We start from the raw sequence: 19,791 nt of genomic DNA on the forward strand, positions 1-19,791 counted from the left end.
GACAAATGCTTGTGGCCTGTGTGATAAGAGCAGAAAGCTGCAGCTGTCCTGAAATATTTTCACGGCTTGTTCAGGATTGTTTACTCAGCTGCTCACCGAGTATTATCACCGCCTTTGCAAGTTTGTATTCACATGTTTAATTCTGGTTCTGAGTCAAACCGCCTCGCGGATCATCTGCACTATTGTTGTGTGAGAAACTGAAAGTTTTCCATGTGCTGTACTGCAGCCTCGTTTCTGAAATTGTACATATTACTGCAGTGGAACAATCTCAAACCATTTGAAAAATGTTTTTTCCAGCTTGCCAAACAGGTTTTCTAAAAGATTTAGGTGAAGATTGAGTTTGCCAAGGAAGAATAATGTGTTATGAACTATTGATGCGTTTGATTTGGAAATGTGTTTTGGCTCATTATCCCTCAACACTGCAAAAACAAAAAATTTTACCAAATAATTTTGATCTAGTTTCTCGTGAAAATATCCTAGAACACTTGCAATAAGACAAAACTAACTCTGATGTAAATTTCAGCAGCATATATAAGCTTATTAGCTTCCCTGTGGAACTCCTACAGAACCCACAGAACCTTCCAGGATGGGGACAACGGTAAATGAACCGGTTTAGATTCTCATTTATAGGACAATCCTGAGCGGTTATTTGCCAGAGGGCAACCAGACTTCTTTTCCTGTTTCTTGACACAAGTTTTCTTATACTTAAGCATTTAGGATTGTCTTGTTGACCTACAACATGAAGGTTAATTAGAATGAAGACGCCTCTGGCTGCAGACGCTACGTTTTTCTATTTACATGCCATTGGGTCACAGTACTGCGACAGACTGGCGACCTGTCCAGGGTGACCCGCCTCTCGCCCGGAACGATAGCTGGAGATTGGCACCAGCGCCTCCCGACCCCACGAAGGGACAAGGGTGCACAGAAAATAGATGGATGGGTCACAGTAAAGCCAGGTAAACATAAAGAAACAATTAAAAATGAACAGATTGTTTCTGTGCTAAGTGCACAAAGAAAATCTGTGCATGAACAAAACAGGCTTTGATTGGATCATTTTCTCAAATTTCTCCAAAAAAAAGGTTATATTTTGATTTTCAGTGGGAAAATCTGTTTTTCCTCACATCAGAATCTTTAAAATAGTCACTTTAGTGAAAACACTGTAAAAATACTAAATATTACCAAATATTTCTGTCTTGTTTTCAGTGCAGACATCACATGCACTTGCAATAAGACAGAACAAGTAACTTTTCAGCAAGATGTAGGAGTTTTTTAAACTCAATAATTCCTTAATATTGATGAAAAAGTTCTGGTTCCACTGGAGGATTATTTCACTTACAACAACACATTTTCCCAGAGTTACAAGTGAAATAATCTGCCAGTGGATCTCGTACATTTTCACCAAAAATACACAGAAATGAGGTCCAGTATCTTACTGAAAAGTTACTGTTAAGTTAATTATGTCTTATGTCAAATGTACTAAGATGTTTGCAATAGAAACTATGATAAAACTGTTTGGTAAGACTTCGTGATTTTGCAATGTAAGGCTTCAGAATGAAGTAAAACCCATTCATTTTCTCTCTGCGGATCAGTAATCGTCTCTCTTTGGTGAAATCACCTCTCTGTATATTCTATATCATATCTGTTATATATAAATTGCCTTTGGATGACTCTTCGCACTCAGCGGTGGGCACAGCTGCAGAGGACTCTGTGGATTAGTTCTGGATCACATTTCTGCCCATCAGCTGAGGAACAGTGTTCAAATAGCAGTTTAATCCCTCTGCTTGGTCCAGCGGGAGGATCTTCTGCTCCCACCCAGCCAATCAGAGCCCACCTCCAACCAACCAGCGCTTTGATCCACCTGCAGCTGACAGCGTTCTCGCCTCTGTGTGCACAGCGGTCGCGCTGCGCATACCGACATTTCAGCATGCTGTATATTTAGTGAGCGCTCCGTTTTTTTTTTTTCTTCTGAAAACTTAAGACTTTCTGAAACTGAAACTTGGTGTTGAAACTGACTGAGCTTCTTAGGTGCTGTGTCAAAGAGAGAAGTAGCTGATGGAAACGAAGAGCCTCTTGTACATCTCAGAACCTCATGTCTTCAAGGCGTGAACCGTGTTTTCAGCTAAACAACCAGGTGGGAATCAGTTCAAACTCTGAAACACGGGCCAAGAAGTGCAAAAACGCAAAATAGTACCAAGTATTTTTACTTTAGTTTCTAGTGCAAATATCTTACTACACTTGAAATAAAACAAAACTAACTTAAAAGAGACTTTTTAGCAAGATATAGGAGTTTATTTTAAGTAAAAAAATTATTAATATTGATGAAAAAAAAACTACTAGTTGCATTGGCAGATTATTTCACTGAGAACAAGACATTTTGTAGCAGTGAAACGAGCACGTTTGAATAAAAACAAGCTTCTACATCTTGCTGAAAAATTACTTGTAAATTAGTTTTGTTTTATTTCAGGTTTTTTAAGATATTTACACTAGGAATAGAGAAAAATACTTAAGATTTTGTGTTTTTTTTACAGTGTGAAAGAGCCAATAGCCAAGTTTCACATCAAAAATCGAGGATGAGAATCTTTAAAATAGTCACTTTAGTGAAAACACTGTAAAAATACTAAATATTACCAAGTATTGCTGTCTTGTTTTCAGTGCAGACATCACATGACAACATTTTTCAACATTTTTTTGTGCATTTTGAAGAGAGTTTATTTTAAATGTAAATTGTGACACAATAGAGTATTTATTATATAATTTCACCATGTAGGATAGTTTATTGGTTTGGAGGATTTAATTTCAGATGATGTGTTGTTTTTTAATGGGATATATTTTAGAGCTTTAGTATCAAGGAGAAAAAGAGCTCAGTCAAATAAAGCGCTAATGTCAACTGCTTGACCAGAACATTGTGAGCAGCATTGTCATAGCGGACAATTCACAAGTCTTAATATACATCCACCAGCAATCCGGCGCTCCACTTCAAAAGATTTTCAATGTCGGCATAAAAATACCAATCAATTTACTGACCAATGGATCTACTTTCCCTTAAAAACTAATTTTTGTCTACATTTAGTGAACAATCTCTGCTAACATCTTTTAATATCTTCATTACTTTTTGTGGAAAAAGACAGTTTTTTTTCCACATAAAATGAGAAACAAATAATAAGAAAACTGTTTTTCAGGTGTATGAAAAGCGAATTCTTACCCAAAAGAGGAAGATCAGCTCCCTCGGCGATGAAGATGAAGGTCTGTAAGTATCCGCAGGCTCCGCTCAGAGAATAAGTCCTGCTGCTATAGTGATACTTGAGATCATCAGGCCCTTATTGGCTGCGGGATGAGAGCGGAGTGTGTGTGTGTGTGTGTGTGGATGAAGGTGGAGAGGCTGGGGGAAGTGCATCCATGACCCTGGAGAAGGAGATGGGTAGAATACTATGGATGGAAGAGGAGGGCTCAGGTTTTGGAAAGGAGCAGCTGAGAAGCTTCTGTTGCTAAATTTACAGTGACAGAAGGCCGAGAGCGGGGCTTACACATCGGCTTGGCATGCAGACAATGGAAGGAAAGTCTGTGTGGCTGCTGACCGGTTCATCAACGAGGAGCTCCATCCGTCAGGCCGGGAAGAGACGCACAGCGCTGGAGTAAGAATAGAACAAAGGAACAAACAAAACTAACCACAAACTCTATTTATTCTGCTTTTTGTCACAGTTAAATGTCTCAGATCATCAGATAAGTTTTAATATCAGACAACGAAAACCTCAGTGAACACAATAATTTCAGATCCAGGCCTCATCATTACCAGAAAAAACACAACATCTTACTGAGATGTTTTGGTCGAGTTTCTAGTGCAAATATGTTAATATTAGTACAAATAGTGAAAAAGGATTAAATTAATTTACATGAATGCACAGAACAGGATTTGATTGGATCATTTCCTCCAAAGAAAAGGTTCACCAACGATTTTCAGTTGGAAAATCAGTTTTTCGTCACATCAGAAATCATGGATGAAAGGCTTTAAAAAAGTCACTTCAGCATGTAACACTGCAAAAACACAAAATCTAAATTATTTTTTATCATAGTTTCTCATGCATATATCTTGAAATTAGACAAAACTAACTTACAAGTAACTTTTTAGGAAGATTTAGGAGCTTAATTAGAGTTAATAGTTAATATTAGTGAAAAAGTACCAGTTTCACTGGCAGATTATTTCACTTGTAACAAGAAAATATTCCCACACGTGAAAAAATGTAGACCTTTTTCATCAATATTAAGAAATTGTTGAATTAAAACAAGCTCCTATATCTTCCTCAAAGAATACTTCACTTAAGATTTTGCTTTGAATCTTTCTGACAAGATGAGAGACTGAAACTAAACATCGCGCCCTGACCGTGTTGAGCTGAAACTGTTTATGTGAGAACAGATTGTTGCTTGGTTGTTGATTCTCTCTCTGTTCAAATCGCTGCTCGTACTAAAGCAAAGTCCCAAAGAAAGAGTGACAGACATTCACTGCTTACTGCTTTAAACAACGGATAATGAGAAACAGAATTAAGATTGGTTATAAGAGAGGTGAGGGGAATCCGTGGGTCCACACACCGCTCCCTGCTGTGTGTGTGTCATCAGGTGGATAGTTGATGCTTCAAACGCCTTGCAGTGGCTTTGACGGTGACCGCTGAAGCAAACGCCTCTGCCTGTCAGAGGAGATGAGGATAAGTGGGTTAAGCTGCTGTTTTTTAAAGGGGCAGTATTGTGTTAAATAAAATTTTTTAAACTTTACATCATGCTATAACGTTATTCCTTCATCAAAAACATACCTTAATTCTTTCCCGCATGTTCGAGGTAACGGTGCACTGATTTATTGACTAGCCGATTTATCAGTGCCGATTTCCTTAATTTTGGGAGCTCAGTGATTGGACGATACTTCCATGTGAAGCCGATCTAATTCCCTGATCTTTTCCACCTCAGGTCTAAAATCAGCCACTGTCCTCTGATCTGCAGGCAGAGGTCTGACTGACAGACGGCCCACCAGGTCATTCTGCACGTTTACAGTTAACAATAGTTACCCCAATGTTGCCAACTCAGCAACTTTCTTGCTATATTGAGCAACATTTCAGACAAAAAATTGATATTGGCTGGAATCGGCAAGTCAGGCTTTTTAAAGATCAATAATCGGCGATTGAACAGAAAACTGCAATCGGTGCATCCTTAGATTGGGGAATCCTTTAATCTATAGCTGTGTTTCCATTGACCTCATAGTTACATAATTTGACATTTTCAGGTGTTTGGGGAGATTTAAAGGAAACAAATGCGGTACTAAAATCTACTTCAAGGTAAGATCTCTCATTTAAACTGGATATATTGTTACACCTTCATCTCTGTCAGCAATTTTAAACAGTTTTTTCATTAATTTAATTATTTTTCATAAAGATTTCAACTTCTGCCATAGAAATAAATGTTACTTTAGTAATGTGTGAACCTGAAAGCCCTTTAAATGTAAAACAAGTAAAGCTGATGATAGCACATAGATGTTAGAATTTTTTTTAATCAAATATATTGTTCCTTTTTTAAAATTCCTGGATCTTTTTATAATAAGTGGTGGTTATTAAAGCTTTGATGGTTATGATTACACAGCTAAGATGTCTACTGATGCCTTTCAGGAAGAAGGTTCAGGGCTTGGATGGACGGATGAAAGCACAGAGCCCCCTGGTGGCCGTATGCATCATTACAAATTGGATTTATCAACAGGTTGGAAGGAAAAGAAGCAAAAAACAAATATTTAGATTTGTCTTGTGATCAATAAGTAATATTTTGGCTCCTGAAAGCAGTGGAGAATAATTTAATCATTTTTTTCTCCAATAAAAGCTTGTAATTTAGATGAGCACATGCAGTTTGATTATAAAAAATAAACAAACCTCATAAATAGTGTTTTGGTTTTATCTTACTAATCAACAAAATAATTTTACAGGTAAATACTTTTAAAATTAAAAATAATCAGCAGTACTCAGGACACAAAAATCAAATATTAAAGTTATTATTTTTTTAATATAATCAGATTCATAAATTTAATGAAAAACGGCTCTGGTTTTGTCCTGCCCATCAACAAATAATTTCACAGGGAAACTGCAAAAAACCACAAAATCTTACCAAATACTTTTGGTCTAGTTTCTAGTGCAAATATCTTAGTACACTAGAAATAAGACAAAACTAACTTACAAGTAATTTTTATCAACATATAGGAGCTTGTTTTAATAACTTGTTAATATTGATGAAAATGTTCTGGTTCCACCGGAAAATTATTTCACTTATAACATGAAACAAAAGTGTTGTTATAAATCAAATAATCTGCCACTGAAAGTAGAATTTGTTTCATATTTTTTCACTTTTCTTGATGAAAATTCACTTCTAAATTAGTTTAGTCTAATTTCAAGTATACTAAGATAATTGCACAAAAAACTAGTCCAAAAATACTTGGTACGGTTTTGAGTTTTTGCAGTGTAAATCCTTTTCAAGTGAAGAACTGTGAGCAAAAATCAGGGGTGGGGGGAATATCAAACATTAAAGTTCTTATCTTTAACAGCTTCAGATCTATAAGCTGAATATTTTAGTAGTAAATCAGGTAAAATCTGTTTGTAAGAACCTCTGTAAGTTTCCTAATTTAAGTTTTGGTTGTAGCAACAGAGACAGTTTGTTGATAGGAGCTTCCTCTCCTCTGCCACCTTCCTCCAGGTGGAGGTGGCCGTGGCCCGCCTGTAGGGGCTGCACCTGCGCCGTCTCAGGTGGCCCGGAAACCCCCGTCTGCCCCTGCAACACACACTGAAGGCAACAGCTTTATTTTTGGAGCGTCTGCAGGCACCGCTGCTCGTTCCCCGAGGCTCCAGTTGACTTCAGGATGAGGCGGCCCTGCTGCTCTCTGAGCCCGGATTAACAAGCAGAGAACAGTTTTTTTCCCTCCATCAGCTGAAGGTAATCCACTCAAAATAAGAGTCTGCTGCTGGTTCTGGTGAAAGGTCCTGACATACCGACCAGGCGATGGCCTGCAAACCAGGCGTATTGAGCTTGAGAACAGCTTGTGCACGATTCGTAATTTCAAATGCTTGATGCATATCAGACATTAAGATGTGTCCTCAGGAGGATGGGCTTGCAAACAAGCGCCTAACATGCTGCATGCCTTGCATACACTTGTGCTAAGACGGATGAATATGAGCATGAATCACATATTAGCTGAAACAGCTGCATTTTAAAAACTTTTCTTGTCATTTTAGTGAGAAATGAGCTCTAACATCACACTGTTGTTTCCCTCACAGCCAATAAAAGCAACAAAAAACACAAGAAGCACAAGCATCCAAGTCAGGTAAGGCTTTAGATTAATAATGCGAATATAAAACCATTAATTTTATCTAACTAACTGCTTTTAAAGTAGATGGATTGAGGTCACGGCCCACTTTTAACACAAAGCTAATCTTACACTTTCCTCTTTTGCTGCCGGAGTGAAAACGTCCCTGATGTCCCGACCCAGAGCCTTAAATAGGGGGCGTCTCATGTTGCAGCTGCGCTTTTTGTCTCTGCGATGACAGGAGTCACTTTGACAGCAGGGATTTGCGATAAATATTTACTCAAAAAGCATTTCAGATTTTAAGTTAAACAGAGTTTTCAAGAGTTACCAAGCCTCAGCTTGTAAAAAAATATTCTGTTAGGAGAAAACTTGATTGTTTCTTAGGAGAAAGCAGAGAAATTATGGTTTAAGTAGAAATTTAACAGACATTCTCACACGGCTACACGGGGCTCAGCGTGCAGTCAGAGCCTCTCTGAGAGGATTTGAGCCTGAGATTGATTACAGGAGAACTGAAGCGGTTCCACTAAGTACAGGACAGCAGGCAGCAGGTGCTGCTCTTTTTTCCATCGCACTAAAATTAGAACCTGGATCTCTCCTAGAGCCACTCACACACTCTCCAACACCTTCACCACACAACTTATTCAACAGATTTTCCCCCTTTTTGTTTGAAAATATCAGAATTTGGAAAAACTGTTAGTTCTCTAATTAGTGATGATGAATCAAACAAAAGCTTGTACCACTGATTAAACTGTGACCACTCTAGAAATTAGAGGCTGTTTTTTTTAATTTAGTAAGAATATTTCTGCAGCTCACCCAGAATGTATACACAGTGTGCACAATCGCTGCAAACACCCAAAAATCTTACCAATTATTTTTGTCTAGTTTCCATTACAAACATCTTAGTGCATTTGAAATAAGACAAAATTAACAAGTAGCTTTTCATCAAGATATAGGAGCTTGGTTAAAGAAAATAATTCCTTAATATTGATGCAAAAGTTCCAGTTCCACTGGCAGATCACTTCACTTACAACAATACAGTTTTCTCATGTTATAAGTGGAATAATCTGCCAGTGGAACCACAAGTTTGTTTTTTCAACCAATATTCAAGAATTATTTAAATAAGCTCAAATATCTTGATGAAAAAGTACTTGCAAGTTAGTTCTATTTCAAGTGTACCAAGATATTTTCACTAAAACCTACACAAAAACACTTGGTAAGATTTTGTGTGTGATTTTTTTTTCTTCAGTGTATTAGGGAACGCTTATAGTGAAAGACCATTTTTTTAAATCACAATCTACATTAGTGTTGATTAATCCAAAATGTCAACAAACCTCAAACGTAAATACTTAAGTAAAAGGCTTTCAGATATTTCTCTTAGAAGAATATCTGAATGTGCATTGTGCACAATTATTGGGCAACTATTGTTGTTGGGCATTGCCCTGCATGAAAATTATCATATTTTTGGAAGATGCAGACTTCTTTCTGTCCCACTACTTGAAAAAAGTGTTTTCTAAAATCTTGTAGTAGGTCTGGGAGTTGATTTTGGGAGTTTTTTCATCCGAAAAGTCCAACCAGCTCATATTTAATAACACCAGCCCTGTTTTGAGAGCCAATTATGTTACTTGAATATGAAAGCACAGCAGATAATTCAGTCCTATTTATTAAAAATTAATTGGTTAGTGGCTCTTTAGAGAATAACTTGTATAGAAAATAAGAAATAAAATATTTCATTCTACTGTGAATCAGTACTAACTAAAGCAATAACGGCACAAACGAATATAGCTTGTAGTAGCTAATTGCTAATATGTTGAGCTAATACAAATTAGCTCAACATATTAGCAATTAGCATACGATAATCAATCTATATAATTACGAAGCTAATTGAACCAGAAAGACTTTTACATAAATTTCTCACTTTTTCGTCACCGTTTACAATACTCACGCTTTTTATGAGGCACATTGACGAAGACAGAACCGAATCGAACCTCTAACGCTATGAAGTTTAGCAAAACGATGCGCTCTCAACCAAACTTAGCGACACTTGCTTCTGATTGGCTACAACAGCTGCCACTAAAAGCGGCTATTATCCAAATCACAAGCCCATACCAAGTTTATTTCTATAACATATTTCAGAAACAAGGCAGTCAAACCGCTTTACATCATGAAAACATAAAAAAACCCCATAAACATCATATAGTCAACAATTGTGAAAAAGCAATATCATTAAAATCATCAATATACATCAAATATGTTGGTCAATGTTCCACTTATTAAGGTTCAAAAGCAACTCTAAAACAGGTGGATTTTTAGTCTCGATTGAAAGGGACTCTGTGTTTCAGCTGTTTCCAGTTTTCCAGAAATTTGTTCCAGATTTGTGGTGCATGAAGCTGAAAGTTGCTTCTCCATGCTTGGTTCTGGTTCTGGGGATGCAGACCTGAGAGGTCTGGAAGGTTGATACAACAGATCTTTAATGTATTTTGTAATATACTAGTAGCCCACTTCCACCTTGCTGGCGTCCGGCTCAGGGTCGAGCTCTGTGCCAGATACTGATCCACCCATGGGACCATCCATCTGCTGCATTAAGAGGCACTCTCATTTCATCAGTCTATGAAACCTTTGAAAAATCTGTGTTCACATATTTCCTGGCCCAGTGAGATGCTTCAATTTATGTGTCAGGTTTCAGCCTTCTTTACCTTGGCAATGTCTCTGATCATGAACATCTTGTTCTTCTAGACACTACATCTTGTAGTTGTGGAATATGAAAGAGCTTGAAGATAATGAGTTCATGGTACCTTAGCGCTTGATTCTTCTCAAATCCTTGGCAGTTAATTTGGGTCTTTATTTTTCTCAGCATGTTTCTTGTCTGTTTGCAACAAAACATTTGATAATTCTGTGATCATGCCCCAATTTCAAGAATGATGCAGCCCTGTAATAAACTTTTGGTCAGTTAAATCTTTTGTTGTCCCATTTTGCCAAAATAAGATAAACTACCTAATAATTATGCACTTAGGCCACGACCTCACTCATTAGACACACACTAATCACCTACTATGCCTACAAATATGGCCATAATACTCACTTGTCAAATATTTGAGCACAAAGCACAGGTTATTTAACTTTTTGGCTATTTCAGGTTATTTGAAGACTTAATGTGGAATTTATAAATTATATTGGTGCGACTTATACGTACCAGGAAAGCACATACTTTCCAGGAAATGTTGGAATTTATACTCTGGAACTTTGAGATTAATTTCCATAATTTGCCAGCAAAATGACTGCTGGTAATGTTGGTGGCAGTAAAAAAACGTGAGTAATGTTATTACATAGAGGGTTTAAACCTATGTTACTATTAGGTTTAAACCCCTAATAGTAACACACATGTTACTATTATTAATTTACAGATTAGTGTTTACTTTCCAGTACTTACCAATAAAATATGCAGCTTTCTAAAACTTACACTTCCTACTTTCATAAATCTTTCAGATTTTTACGGAACTTAAATTCTTTTGCACCTATAGTTTTACTTTGGTCCAAAGTTGAGTTTGTTAACTTATAATTGCTGAAGGTAGCTTGGTTTCTTTTTACAGGAACTCCAAGAGATCCAAAACCTGTTGCTACAAACCATGTGAGAATATTCAGTTTGTTCATTGGTCAGACTTCTTTGTTTATGTCATCAAACTGACCAGTGAATTAATTTAAAGCCTCCGTTACTTGGATACACCATCCTTGCTGAATAAACTCAGTCACCCTCCTGTAGTTTTCAACCATCTTACTTGAGGTTTACTTCTATTTATTGCAGAGGTAATTTTTAAACCATGACCATCTTCATAAGAAGACTATCGGAGTAAATAGCCTGTCATCATTTCAAAGCTGACCTACTTTAAGAAACATCTTTAAATGTCATTCTATTTCTAATTCACATGCATCTTTTAACTGTGCATCATTTTCAGAACCCAATTAAGATCTTTTGAGCTTGGAAATGAATCTGGTGTTATAAGATCTCAGTTCTCAGTGGCCAAATTGTCTCCAAGCCATGGCAGGGGTTAGACGACTAAAACCAGTAAGCAGCTGAATACTATACTGGGAGCACTGTAAAAGAGAACGATTATACCTCGTGATAAATAATAAACAAATGTTTGACAGAGGATAAAGAAACTAATGAACACTAAAAAGTACTTTATTCAGATTTATTTGATTGTATTCAAAGATACAATAAGTACAGAAAGATATCAGTCCCAAAGCAAAAGAAGGATTTTGGTATTTTTCCAGGTTATAGCCCAACAAAAAGAGAATGGTGAAGAGATAGTGGCTTGTCGTCCAATATTCCAAAGAGGCGTTTCACAAATCTTCAAAGAGATGTTCAGCTATGAAAGAAGGAAAAAAGACTTTAATGCCATTTACACTAATCTACTAAACAATTTTAGTTTACATCAAACAAACGGATATACGGAAGAGGATTACGGCCACTGGAAAAAAAAATAATTCTGACTTTAATTTTCTGATATCAAAAGTCAAAATTCAGAGAAAAAAGTCAGAAATTGAATATTATAGTTTGAATTCTCAGAAAAAAAGTTCTAATTCTGACTGTGATGTCAGAATTCTGACTTCTGATCTCAGAGGAAAAAAGCCAGAATTCCAAGAAAAAAAAGTCAAAATTCTGAGGAAAAAGTTGGAATTCTGAGATTTATGTCAGGATTTTGACTTTTTTTCTCCAAATTCTGACCTTGAGTTTTGATCTCAGAAAATTAAACTCCAAATTCTGAAAAATAGTCAGAATTCTGAGATCAAAATGAGAATTCTGACTTTTTTTTTTTTCAAAATTCCGACTTTCAGAAAAGCAAAGGAGATTAAAGTCCAAATTGTCAGAAAAAAAGTCAGGATTCTGAGAAAAAAAGTCAAAATTCTGTTTCCCCTTGTGGCCCTAATCCTTTTCCGATAAGTATGGAAGAGGATTATTCAGTGGTATAACTATTTCTAGTCACTCAGTGAGCGAACGTGAAACTATTAAAGTGCTTGCTGTGTCTTTTTAATTATTTCATCATCATTTCATTTGACAGTATCTCTGTTGTTATGTTCCATTCTCTGGTAGGAACGTGCAATGCTGATGGAAGTGTGTTACACTAATGGACTGGAGACAGACCTTTCGCAGCAGTATCCTCCCCCTCTACTGCCAAAACCAGGCAAAGACAATGCAAGGCTTCAGAAACTTAAGAAGAAGAGAGCCAAGAAAAAAGGCAGCCTCTCTCAGACGCCCATCCCCTTCCGCTCCTGTTTATCGCCTGTAAATGAAGCCAGCACAGACCTAGAGCACAGTGATCAGTGCAGCCCACCAAGGACGCCAGAGTCACTCTACGTTGCTGACTCCTCTGTCTCCGGTTATCCCTTTGGCTCTTTCTACGATCACTCTGTACCTGCATTCCCTCATCCTCAGAGCAGTCTCAATGGACAAACCAACAGCTTTCACCCTGCATCCCACCCAGCTGGGTTCAGGACCTCTCAACCGCAAGTGGCTCCGCTGTACGAGTGCTCCTCTTTCCTATTTGATGATGGTTCTCCCTTCATACTTCCACCTTTGACATATTCAGCAGCATGGCAGCAGGTTTCTGCACCACGTCTTCCCCCAGCTTTCAACATGACATCAAACTCCCATGGGTCAGTCACAACAGTCTCTCCAGTTGCCATCTCACAGTGCAGCCCAAAAATATCAACCCACAGCCTGACCCTGTCCACTGGTGCCGCCAACTCCGGCATTGACCCAACGCCTTCTCATGTTGCAGGTCTTTCTCCTGCTCCACTGCCCCTATCAGTTTCAAACACTCATACACAGCCATTCATTCCCAGCCAGAGGGAGACAAACACTAATATAAAGGATGCCTTTCAGAGACAGACATTAACTAGAGCTAACATAGCCAGCATTGGCAATAGTGCTCTTCGGCTGATGTCTTCTGAGATAACTGCCTCTAAAATATCTCTTGTCGATGCAGTGAAGGAGCCAAAGATTGAAGCCATGCCAGCTAAAATCTATACATCTAAGGCCACATTTTATGAGATATCCAAACCTCACTCTGTCCAGGACCTCACAGTGATGAACCTAGCCCCTCAAGGAGCCTCTTTATCTGAAGGATTTAGTCAGAAAGCCTCTGTGCCGTCAGTAAACGCTGATCAGGAACTGTCTTCACCTTGGATCCAGAGTGCAAGACCTTCGCCATTGGCTTACACACCAGCTCAAATATCAACTCCTATTTTTGAAACATCAAAACCCAACCCACTTACATCCACTGTGAACCCTACTTTCAACTCCTTCCAGGATTTACAGGCACTAGTTATTAAGAAAGAGGCACTTAGAGACAATTCAGCAATTCCAGGTTGGTCTTTGGGTAAACCTTCAGCTGCGACTGAAGAACAAAAGCAAACTGATGACACTAATCAAACTTTCATCAAACAACAAAACATGTATAGGGAGGTAGAAATTCCCAATACACGGAAGAGTACAATGAATCTAAGTTTGGTCACTTGTGAGTCACACCACAGAGAGAAAATGAATATGCATGAATTTCCTGTGGTTAGACCTACAGTAACACAGTTCATCAACCCCAACACAGACCAGGTTGCAGAAAGCAAAGCTTCATCTCTGCCAAAGGTGCCATCATTTCTTTCTGTACCAAACAATCTCAGCCCTACACCTTTGATTTCAGTGCAAGGGTCACAAAGTCCAAGCCCAGGGTTCTCCACCTATCGTCCTCCTGTAGTGGAGGCACGCAAGTCTTTGACCTCTCTTTTGGAGACACAAATGTCATTAGCAAGCTCAAAGCCCAAATCCCGTTCTACATATTACGGACTAACTCCAGTTGAGTATGCTGCCTATGGTGGAATAAGGACAGGTCTTTCGCATGGCAGTGCTGTGCATCCCGACGTTGATGAAAACTCTGACATCACCCATACAGACAAAACTCTAGAGGACTCAGGTGTCTCAAAGCAAGAAAAACATTTTGATGGACTTGAGGATCTAACTTCTGTGGGTCACAAAGAACAGTCATCCCACTCAGAAGTTTCAGAGGAAGGGATTTTCACACACTGCAATGATGATATCACAGAGGAAAGTTGGACTGGAACTCAGGATGTTGGGATAGAGTCAGTAAAAACATCTGCAGTGGAAACAGTAGAACCCAACTTTCCCTTTGGATTGGCACAGAAAACAATACTGCAATCCACAAGTGATGCATCCACAACTAAAGCCTCATACTCAGAGGCTTCAATACCAATACCTAAAGCAGGTGAGGTACACACAAAAGGTCTGGTGCAGTTTTCAGTAGAGGCAGGGCAAAAAACAAGTATTGGCCCAAATATTTACTCCTCACCTTTGGTCAAAGATTTAAATGCAGAACCACAACCTAAACCAAAAGGAGTAGATGTTCTCCTCAAACCATCAAATCTTGATCAAACTCATTTTTTGCCTGATAAAACCTGCATTGCAGTGTCCAATGTTACAAATATAAATGAACAATTAGGAAAAATGGAAATAAATCCTACTAAAGTCAATCCATCGTTACTCAATAATATAAATGTTCAACCAGGTGCCACATTTATACCAAATCCAGCAGACTGTGAAACAAAAGCTTTCCCAAACCCTAAAGCCCAAGTACAGAGTAAATTCCCAGAAAGTCAAGTTATAAAGAGCAGAGCTATTTCAGGTAAAGAGTCTACTGAACTGGTTTCAGAAATCCAGCTGTCTAGTAAAACAAATGAAGGTATTCAAGACAGAAACGATGCTGAGATCAAATGCCAAATTAAGGCGAGCAAAAGCATTACTCTACCAAATAAAACAAATATGGGGAACACCTTGTCATCTACACCTGCAAATACAGAGCACACTCATGAAAAAATGCCCAAAGAGCCTCTTATCCCTACCAGAGGACTGATGCTTCCTCATGAGCCTGTGACAGCATCTGTTTGCCCTGGGCAGTACGATATCTGCATAGTTTCCTCACCAAAAACAAGCACAAGAATTATGCATCCACACAGTACAGAAACTCCAGTTTGTACAAATCACCAAGCTCTAAAAAACAACTTCAATTCGCTCCCATCAAATTTTTTGAATGCAAATATTTTACCAAGTAAACCTACCACAGAAATAAAAAACCACGCCACACTTGGAGCTACAATCAACTCAAACCATCCACATGTGCCAACAAAAGAGCTAGAAAAGCTAACAATGATACCTGAAAATGTGCTTGTAAAAACACAAAATAACATGGGGTGGCATTTCCCAAGTCAAGCCATGCAAGCAGAAACTCTCCGTGCAACTTCATATACATCTACAGAAATATATACAGAAACTACAAAGAATAGTCTAAGCACTCAAGTGAATCCACATTTTTCTTTAGCAAACACCACAGCAGAAAACTTTGCACCAAAGGAGACAGGAAACATGAGCATGCCAATAAGTGAATGCAAGTTATCCAATAAACTACCTGCAAATACAAGTTTATCTGCACAAAATGGAGCTACTCAGCACTTGGCAGCCCAATCAAATGTTGGTTTCCGCAGCAATGTTGACAATATTCTCACAATTGAAAACACAATTTCAAACAAACTTCACATGGAAGCATCTTTAACATTAGCAGAGTCAGCAGTGATTGTTAAACCAGTGCTTAATGCTCAGCAACCTAGTAAAATTGTGGTTGCCTCCAGTCCCACAATGAGGCAAATCCCACCAAAAAGTCCACAGATGAAATCGGACAGATCAAATAATCATTTTTCGTCAAAGTCTTCAATGAATGAGAAATCAGTTATTGGGCCTCTTGAGGGTAAAGTGACTCCAAACCTTCAGTATGTGAACAGATCAGTAGAAGTACCTATGCACCAAATTATTAAAACTACAGTAAAAGAAAATTATGCTGTTATTGAGCCAGTTATGGATCCTAAATGCTTAGCAAGTCCATCGTCAAAAAACAAAAATTCTCCAACACCTGCAATGACAGCGCAGATGTCCATTGCATCAGGTCAAATTGAGACTAACATATTTGATTTAAGTGAAAACACTCAACTTGTAAAGCCCAATCAAATGTCTTTGCCTGTAAATACATCTCAACAGTTTAGTAAAGCTAATCAACTCCCAACAATATCCCAAACCAATGCCCCAAATGAGAATCCTCAATCCTTTCCATATGCTGTTATAAATGAACACTCTACTAAAATCATCCCGCCTCTCAAAGAAGCTAACAAAGATTTCAAAGTCCCATATAGTCCTCCAATTACACATAAACCATGGGCAGCAATGAGAGCTTCTCCATTGCTTGAGCCAAGGGTGAGTTACACGCCAATACAAACATACACTCCTACTTTACCCCAGTCCTATCAAAGTCCTGTTACTTTGGACAGTTCAACAAACCCTTCCCCAACCACTACAAACCAACCAAAACACTCACCCAATACGCCTTTTCAAAATATTACACCAAACAGTGTGCTTCAGCAGCATGAGAAGTCAGTCAAAGAAAGTATCTTAAAACCAGAAACTAAAACATCTCCACCAAATGACTCTTCGGTCAATGAGATAAAACTAATTTCCCCAGCAGAAAACACAAAAACAAACCAATTTTCAAACAGAGTAGAAACTCTCTCCTCGCTTATTTCCAAAACTAACATGGCCAGTGACTCAGTTTTGAACAGTGCACCAATTTTAAAAGCAAAACCGTCGATTCAGCTAGTAGAATCAAGACCTTCCTCTGCCGTGGCAGAATCTAAACCCTCACTAGTAAAGCCAGCGCCTTCAAAGCCTCTCGCCAATTCAATCCAGGCTAGTTCGCACTTGAATAATGAGAAACCAGTAGAGAATGCTTCCCTTGAACAGCCAGCAGCAGACACTGTCATGAAACCGTCCATAGTAAAAGATGCTGTGATTGATTCTGCCACTCCTGCCTCTCTGCCTCAGGCCTCAGTCTCAGTAAAAGCTCCATCTCCAAACAGAGGAACATCACCGTCATCTCAGCTAAAAACTGGACTCAAAGGCAAGGACATTCTGAAGGCCATAAGTACACCCAAGGAAACGCCAGCAGTCGAATCCTTCACGAAGTCAACGACATCAACTGCATCTTCAGCTACTGAGAAAAAGTCAGAAGTAGAGGGAACATCAAGTTCATCCACTGAGCAAAAACCAACCCAGAAGCTAAAAGGCCTTAAGGGGAAGCTCAGTGGGTGGACAAGGCTCAAAAAGCACATGGTTGTCGAGCCAGAGGAACCCAAATTTCCTGATCCCGTGGACAATCCTTTGGTCACTCCTATTGGCAGTGACGGAATAACCGATAACATGATGGACATGCCGCCTGCCGACCAGGATATGAACCAGGAAGTTATGCAGAACAAAGAAGGACCCAAGGCACTAAAGATGTGGGATGCACTCCTCTTCCAAATGTTCTCTACCAAAGAAAAAATTATGCACCAAATCAATTCCAACAAGAAAGATTCAGACACGAAAAAGGCGTCCAAAGACGACCAGGCAGCGCTGCCATCGTTTGTCAACCGGCTGCCAGTTTTACTGTACAGCCCTCGGTTTAATGCCAGGAAGCTGAAGGAAGCAGCTGAAAAGCCGCTGAATAAAATAGCAGCAGCTTTTGAAATAGGGCTGATAAAACGTAAATCTCAGGAAGAAGAACGTAAGGATTTCAACAGAACGGCAAAAGGATTCGGTCCGACTAAAAACACTGATGTAACTGATGAGGCTAATGGATGATGTGATTTATCCTGTGGGTGATTTACCACAAAATAAAAATTCTGAAGGGCTTACAGAGGAAACAATATTTCTGAAATGTGAGCTAAAATAGTTGAATATCTGATTTTACTAAATCAAAACTGTTGTATGTAGTAAGTGCATCTTTACCGAGGGGAAAATAATAATACTTTAAAAACTGAATCATCACTTTTCAAATACTTGTTTCAACTCTGGTGATTTTTTAAATTTATTCTGAAGAACGCCGACAAGTAAAAAAAAAAAAGTAAATTTTGTTGCCTTTACTGCAAAAGGCTAGATTACTTACACAACATTTTTATGCTTTTAGTACAAATTCAATAAGGATGAAATTTGGGTGAGAGTAAAACAAAAGAAAAACATTTATTCTGTAGTTTTTATAGGTTGATTCTGTTTTCTGTTAATGGTGCCGTAGATATTATTTAGAATGCATGAATTGTGACAAATTGTCATGCTCCATTTTTCTATTTTTCTAAAGTAAATAAGTTTTCAGTGTGTTGTAGACAGACAGATTTTATTTGCTGTGATAAAAAGGGCTTTTACATTCCTGGATTAACAGGACAGAATTGTGAAAGAAGGAAACTAAAATGAATGAAGTTGAAATGACTGGTCATAAAAACTGTAGGCTTCAGAAAGGAAAAGGAAATGAAATGGGCCAGAACAGGTGCTTGGCTCGTATTAGCCTTGCTAGCTGTTGTAGATGTTCTGAACTTTAACAGACTGGCATTAAAAATAAAACTAGAAATTGAAAATAGATTTTTAAAAAGCTGTTGGAGCTAGCACAGCAACAACTGTAGAGCTGAAAGGAGCTTCAGATGGATTATAATGAAGGTATTTCTGCTAACAGGCTAATGTGTAGCATTAGCCTATTAGCAGTTTAACCATTAGCCTCATACAAGTTGTATGAGGGTGTATTTTTGGTGCAGAAATTTAGTTTAGAAACATGTTCATATGTAAAAAAAAAAAATAATAATTTTTCACCTTTTTTATTGTAACTTTATATTTTATTCCCATATAAACAGAATTGATCAATATTGTGATTTAAGCTAGCTAAGTAAGGAAGCTAAGAATGGGTAATACTGGGATTCTGGTTACAGCTGACATAGTAACCAGGACGTAAAGTTAAAAAAGACGAGTTAGGATGAAGAAGATGGTAGTGAAGAGTTTGACTGTAAGAAAGCTCAAGAAGATGGAAAAAGAGGTTAAGAAGAAGTATGTTTGAAGCACAGTTTTATTTTATTTAACCATACAAACCCCATTTTGTTTCTAAACTTTCTTTAATAAAAACTGTATAGAAAAGATGATCATAAAGTAGTTTTCTTGGTGCTGGTAAAGAAAACATAAAATGAGCAAAGCCCTGCTTATTACACCAGTGTTTGTAAACTTGTAAACTGTCTGATGTTTTTTAGAATATATAAAGAGCAAATCTGTTTGTCTTCTTTTATTATATTGCCTATAATAAAAGTTATATGATCCTTTATTTGAACATATTCAGCCGTTTCATTTATTTATACATATACATATTAATATAAACGCATTTCTGCTTGCTAAATGCCAAAATAATGACAGATTTTTGTTCTTTTTTGACACATATCTTTATCAGTATGGAAAATATAGAAAGCTACTTGAATACAAAAACAAAACAAGAAGCAACACAAAAGGATAAAAACAGATAAAATCGTGAACATTAAATTATATTAAATCAATTTATAAATTTGTATTAACT

General features: G+C 37.8%; 2 protein-coding genes and 2 long non-coding RNA genes across 7 annotated transcripts in view; 2 read left to right on the forward strand and 2 right to left on the reverse strand.

Moving 5' to 3' along the window:
• Positions 1 to 823: 823 nt before the first annotated feature.
• Positions 824 to 4,175, forward strand: LOC107836961 (uncharacterized). Its single transcript, XR_001662932.1, has 3 exons — positions 824 to 940; positions 2,044 to 2,045; positions 4,158 to 4,175. It is a non-coding gene; the product is annotated as an uncharacterized LOC107836961 (long non-coding RNA).
• On the reverse strand, positions 3,187 to 9,451 carry LOC103142656 (uncharacterized). Its single transcript, XR_001662931.1, has 3 exons — positions 9,264 to 9,451; positions 3,525 to 3,627; positions 3,187 to 3,426 (listed from the first exon to the last, which is right to left on the reverse strand). It is a non-coding gene; the product is annotated as an uncharacterized LOC103142656 (long non-coding RNA).
• Positions 6,819 to 19,499, forward strand: LOC103142655 (uncharacterized). Its single transcript, XM_007558809.2, has 4 exons — positions 6,819 to 6,951; positions 7,293 to 7,339; positions 12,411 to 14,595; positions 17,253 to 19,499. Exons 3-4 carry the CDS (start codon positions 12,420 to 12,422, stop codon positions 17,423 to 17,425), a joined length of 2,349 nt encoding a protein of 782 aa, XP_007558871.1. The 5' UTR covers positions 6,819 to 6,951; positions 7,293 to 7,339; positions 12,411 to 12,419; the 3' UTR covers positions 17,426 to 19,499.
• Positions 11,483 to 19,791, reverse strand: part of LOC103142695 (caldesmon, smooth muscle-like) — a 34,057-nt gene continuing 25,748 nt past the window's right edge. For all 4 annotated transcript variants that reach the window (XM_016674703.1, XM_016674701.1, XM_016674702.1 and 1 more), the window contains one exon: positions 11,483 to 11,685. In XM_016674703.1, coding sequence (XP_016530189.1) covers positions 11,660 to 11,685 — 26 coding nt within the window. In that variant the 3' untranslated portion in view covers positions 11,483 to 11,659. The remainder of the gene's footprint in view (positions 11,686 to 19,791) is intronic.

The sequence above is a fragment of the Poecilia formosa genome, unplaced genomic scaffold, assembly GCF_000485575.1.
Source record: "Poecilia formosa unplaced genomic scaffold, Poecilia_formosa-5.1.2 Scaffold99, whole genome shotgun sequence".
NCBI classification, from domain to species: Eukaryota; Metazoa; Chordata; class Actinopteri; order Cyprinodontiformes; family Poeciliidae; genus Poecilia; species Poecilia formosa.

Excerpts from the sequence above, each read along its gene's own strand:
- LOC103142655 (XM_007558809.2), top strand. The coding sequence starts at position 12,420 with ATGCTGATGGAAGTGTGTTACACTAATGGACTGGAGACAGACCTTTCG. Across the intron at positions 14,596-17,252 it reads AATACCAATACCTAAAGCAG|GCCTCAGTCTCAGTAAAAGC; the intron begins GTGAGGTACACA and ends TCTCTGCCTCAG.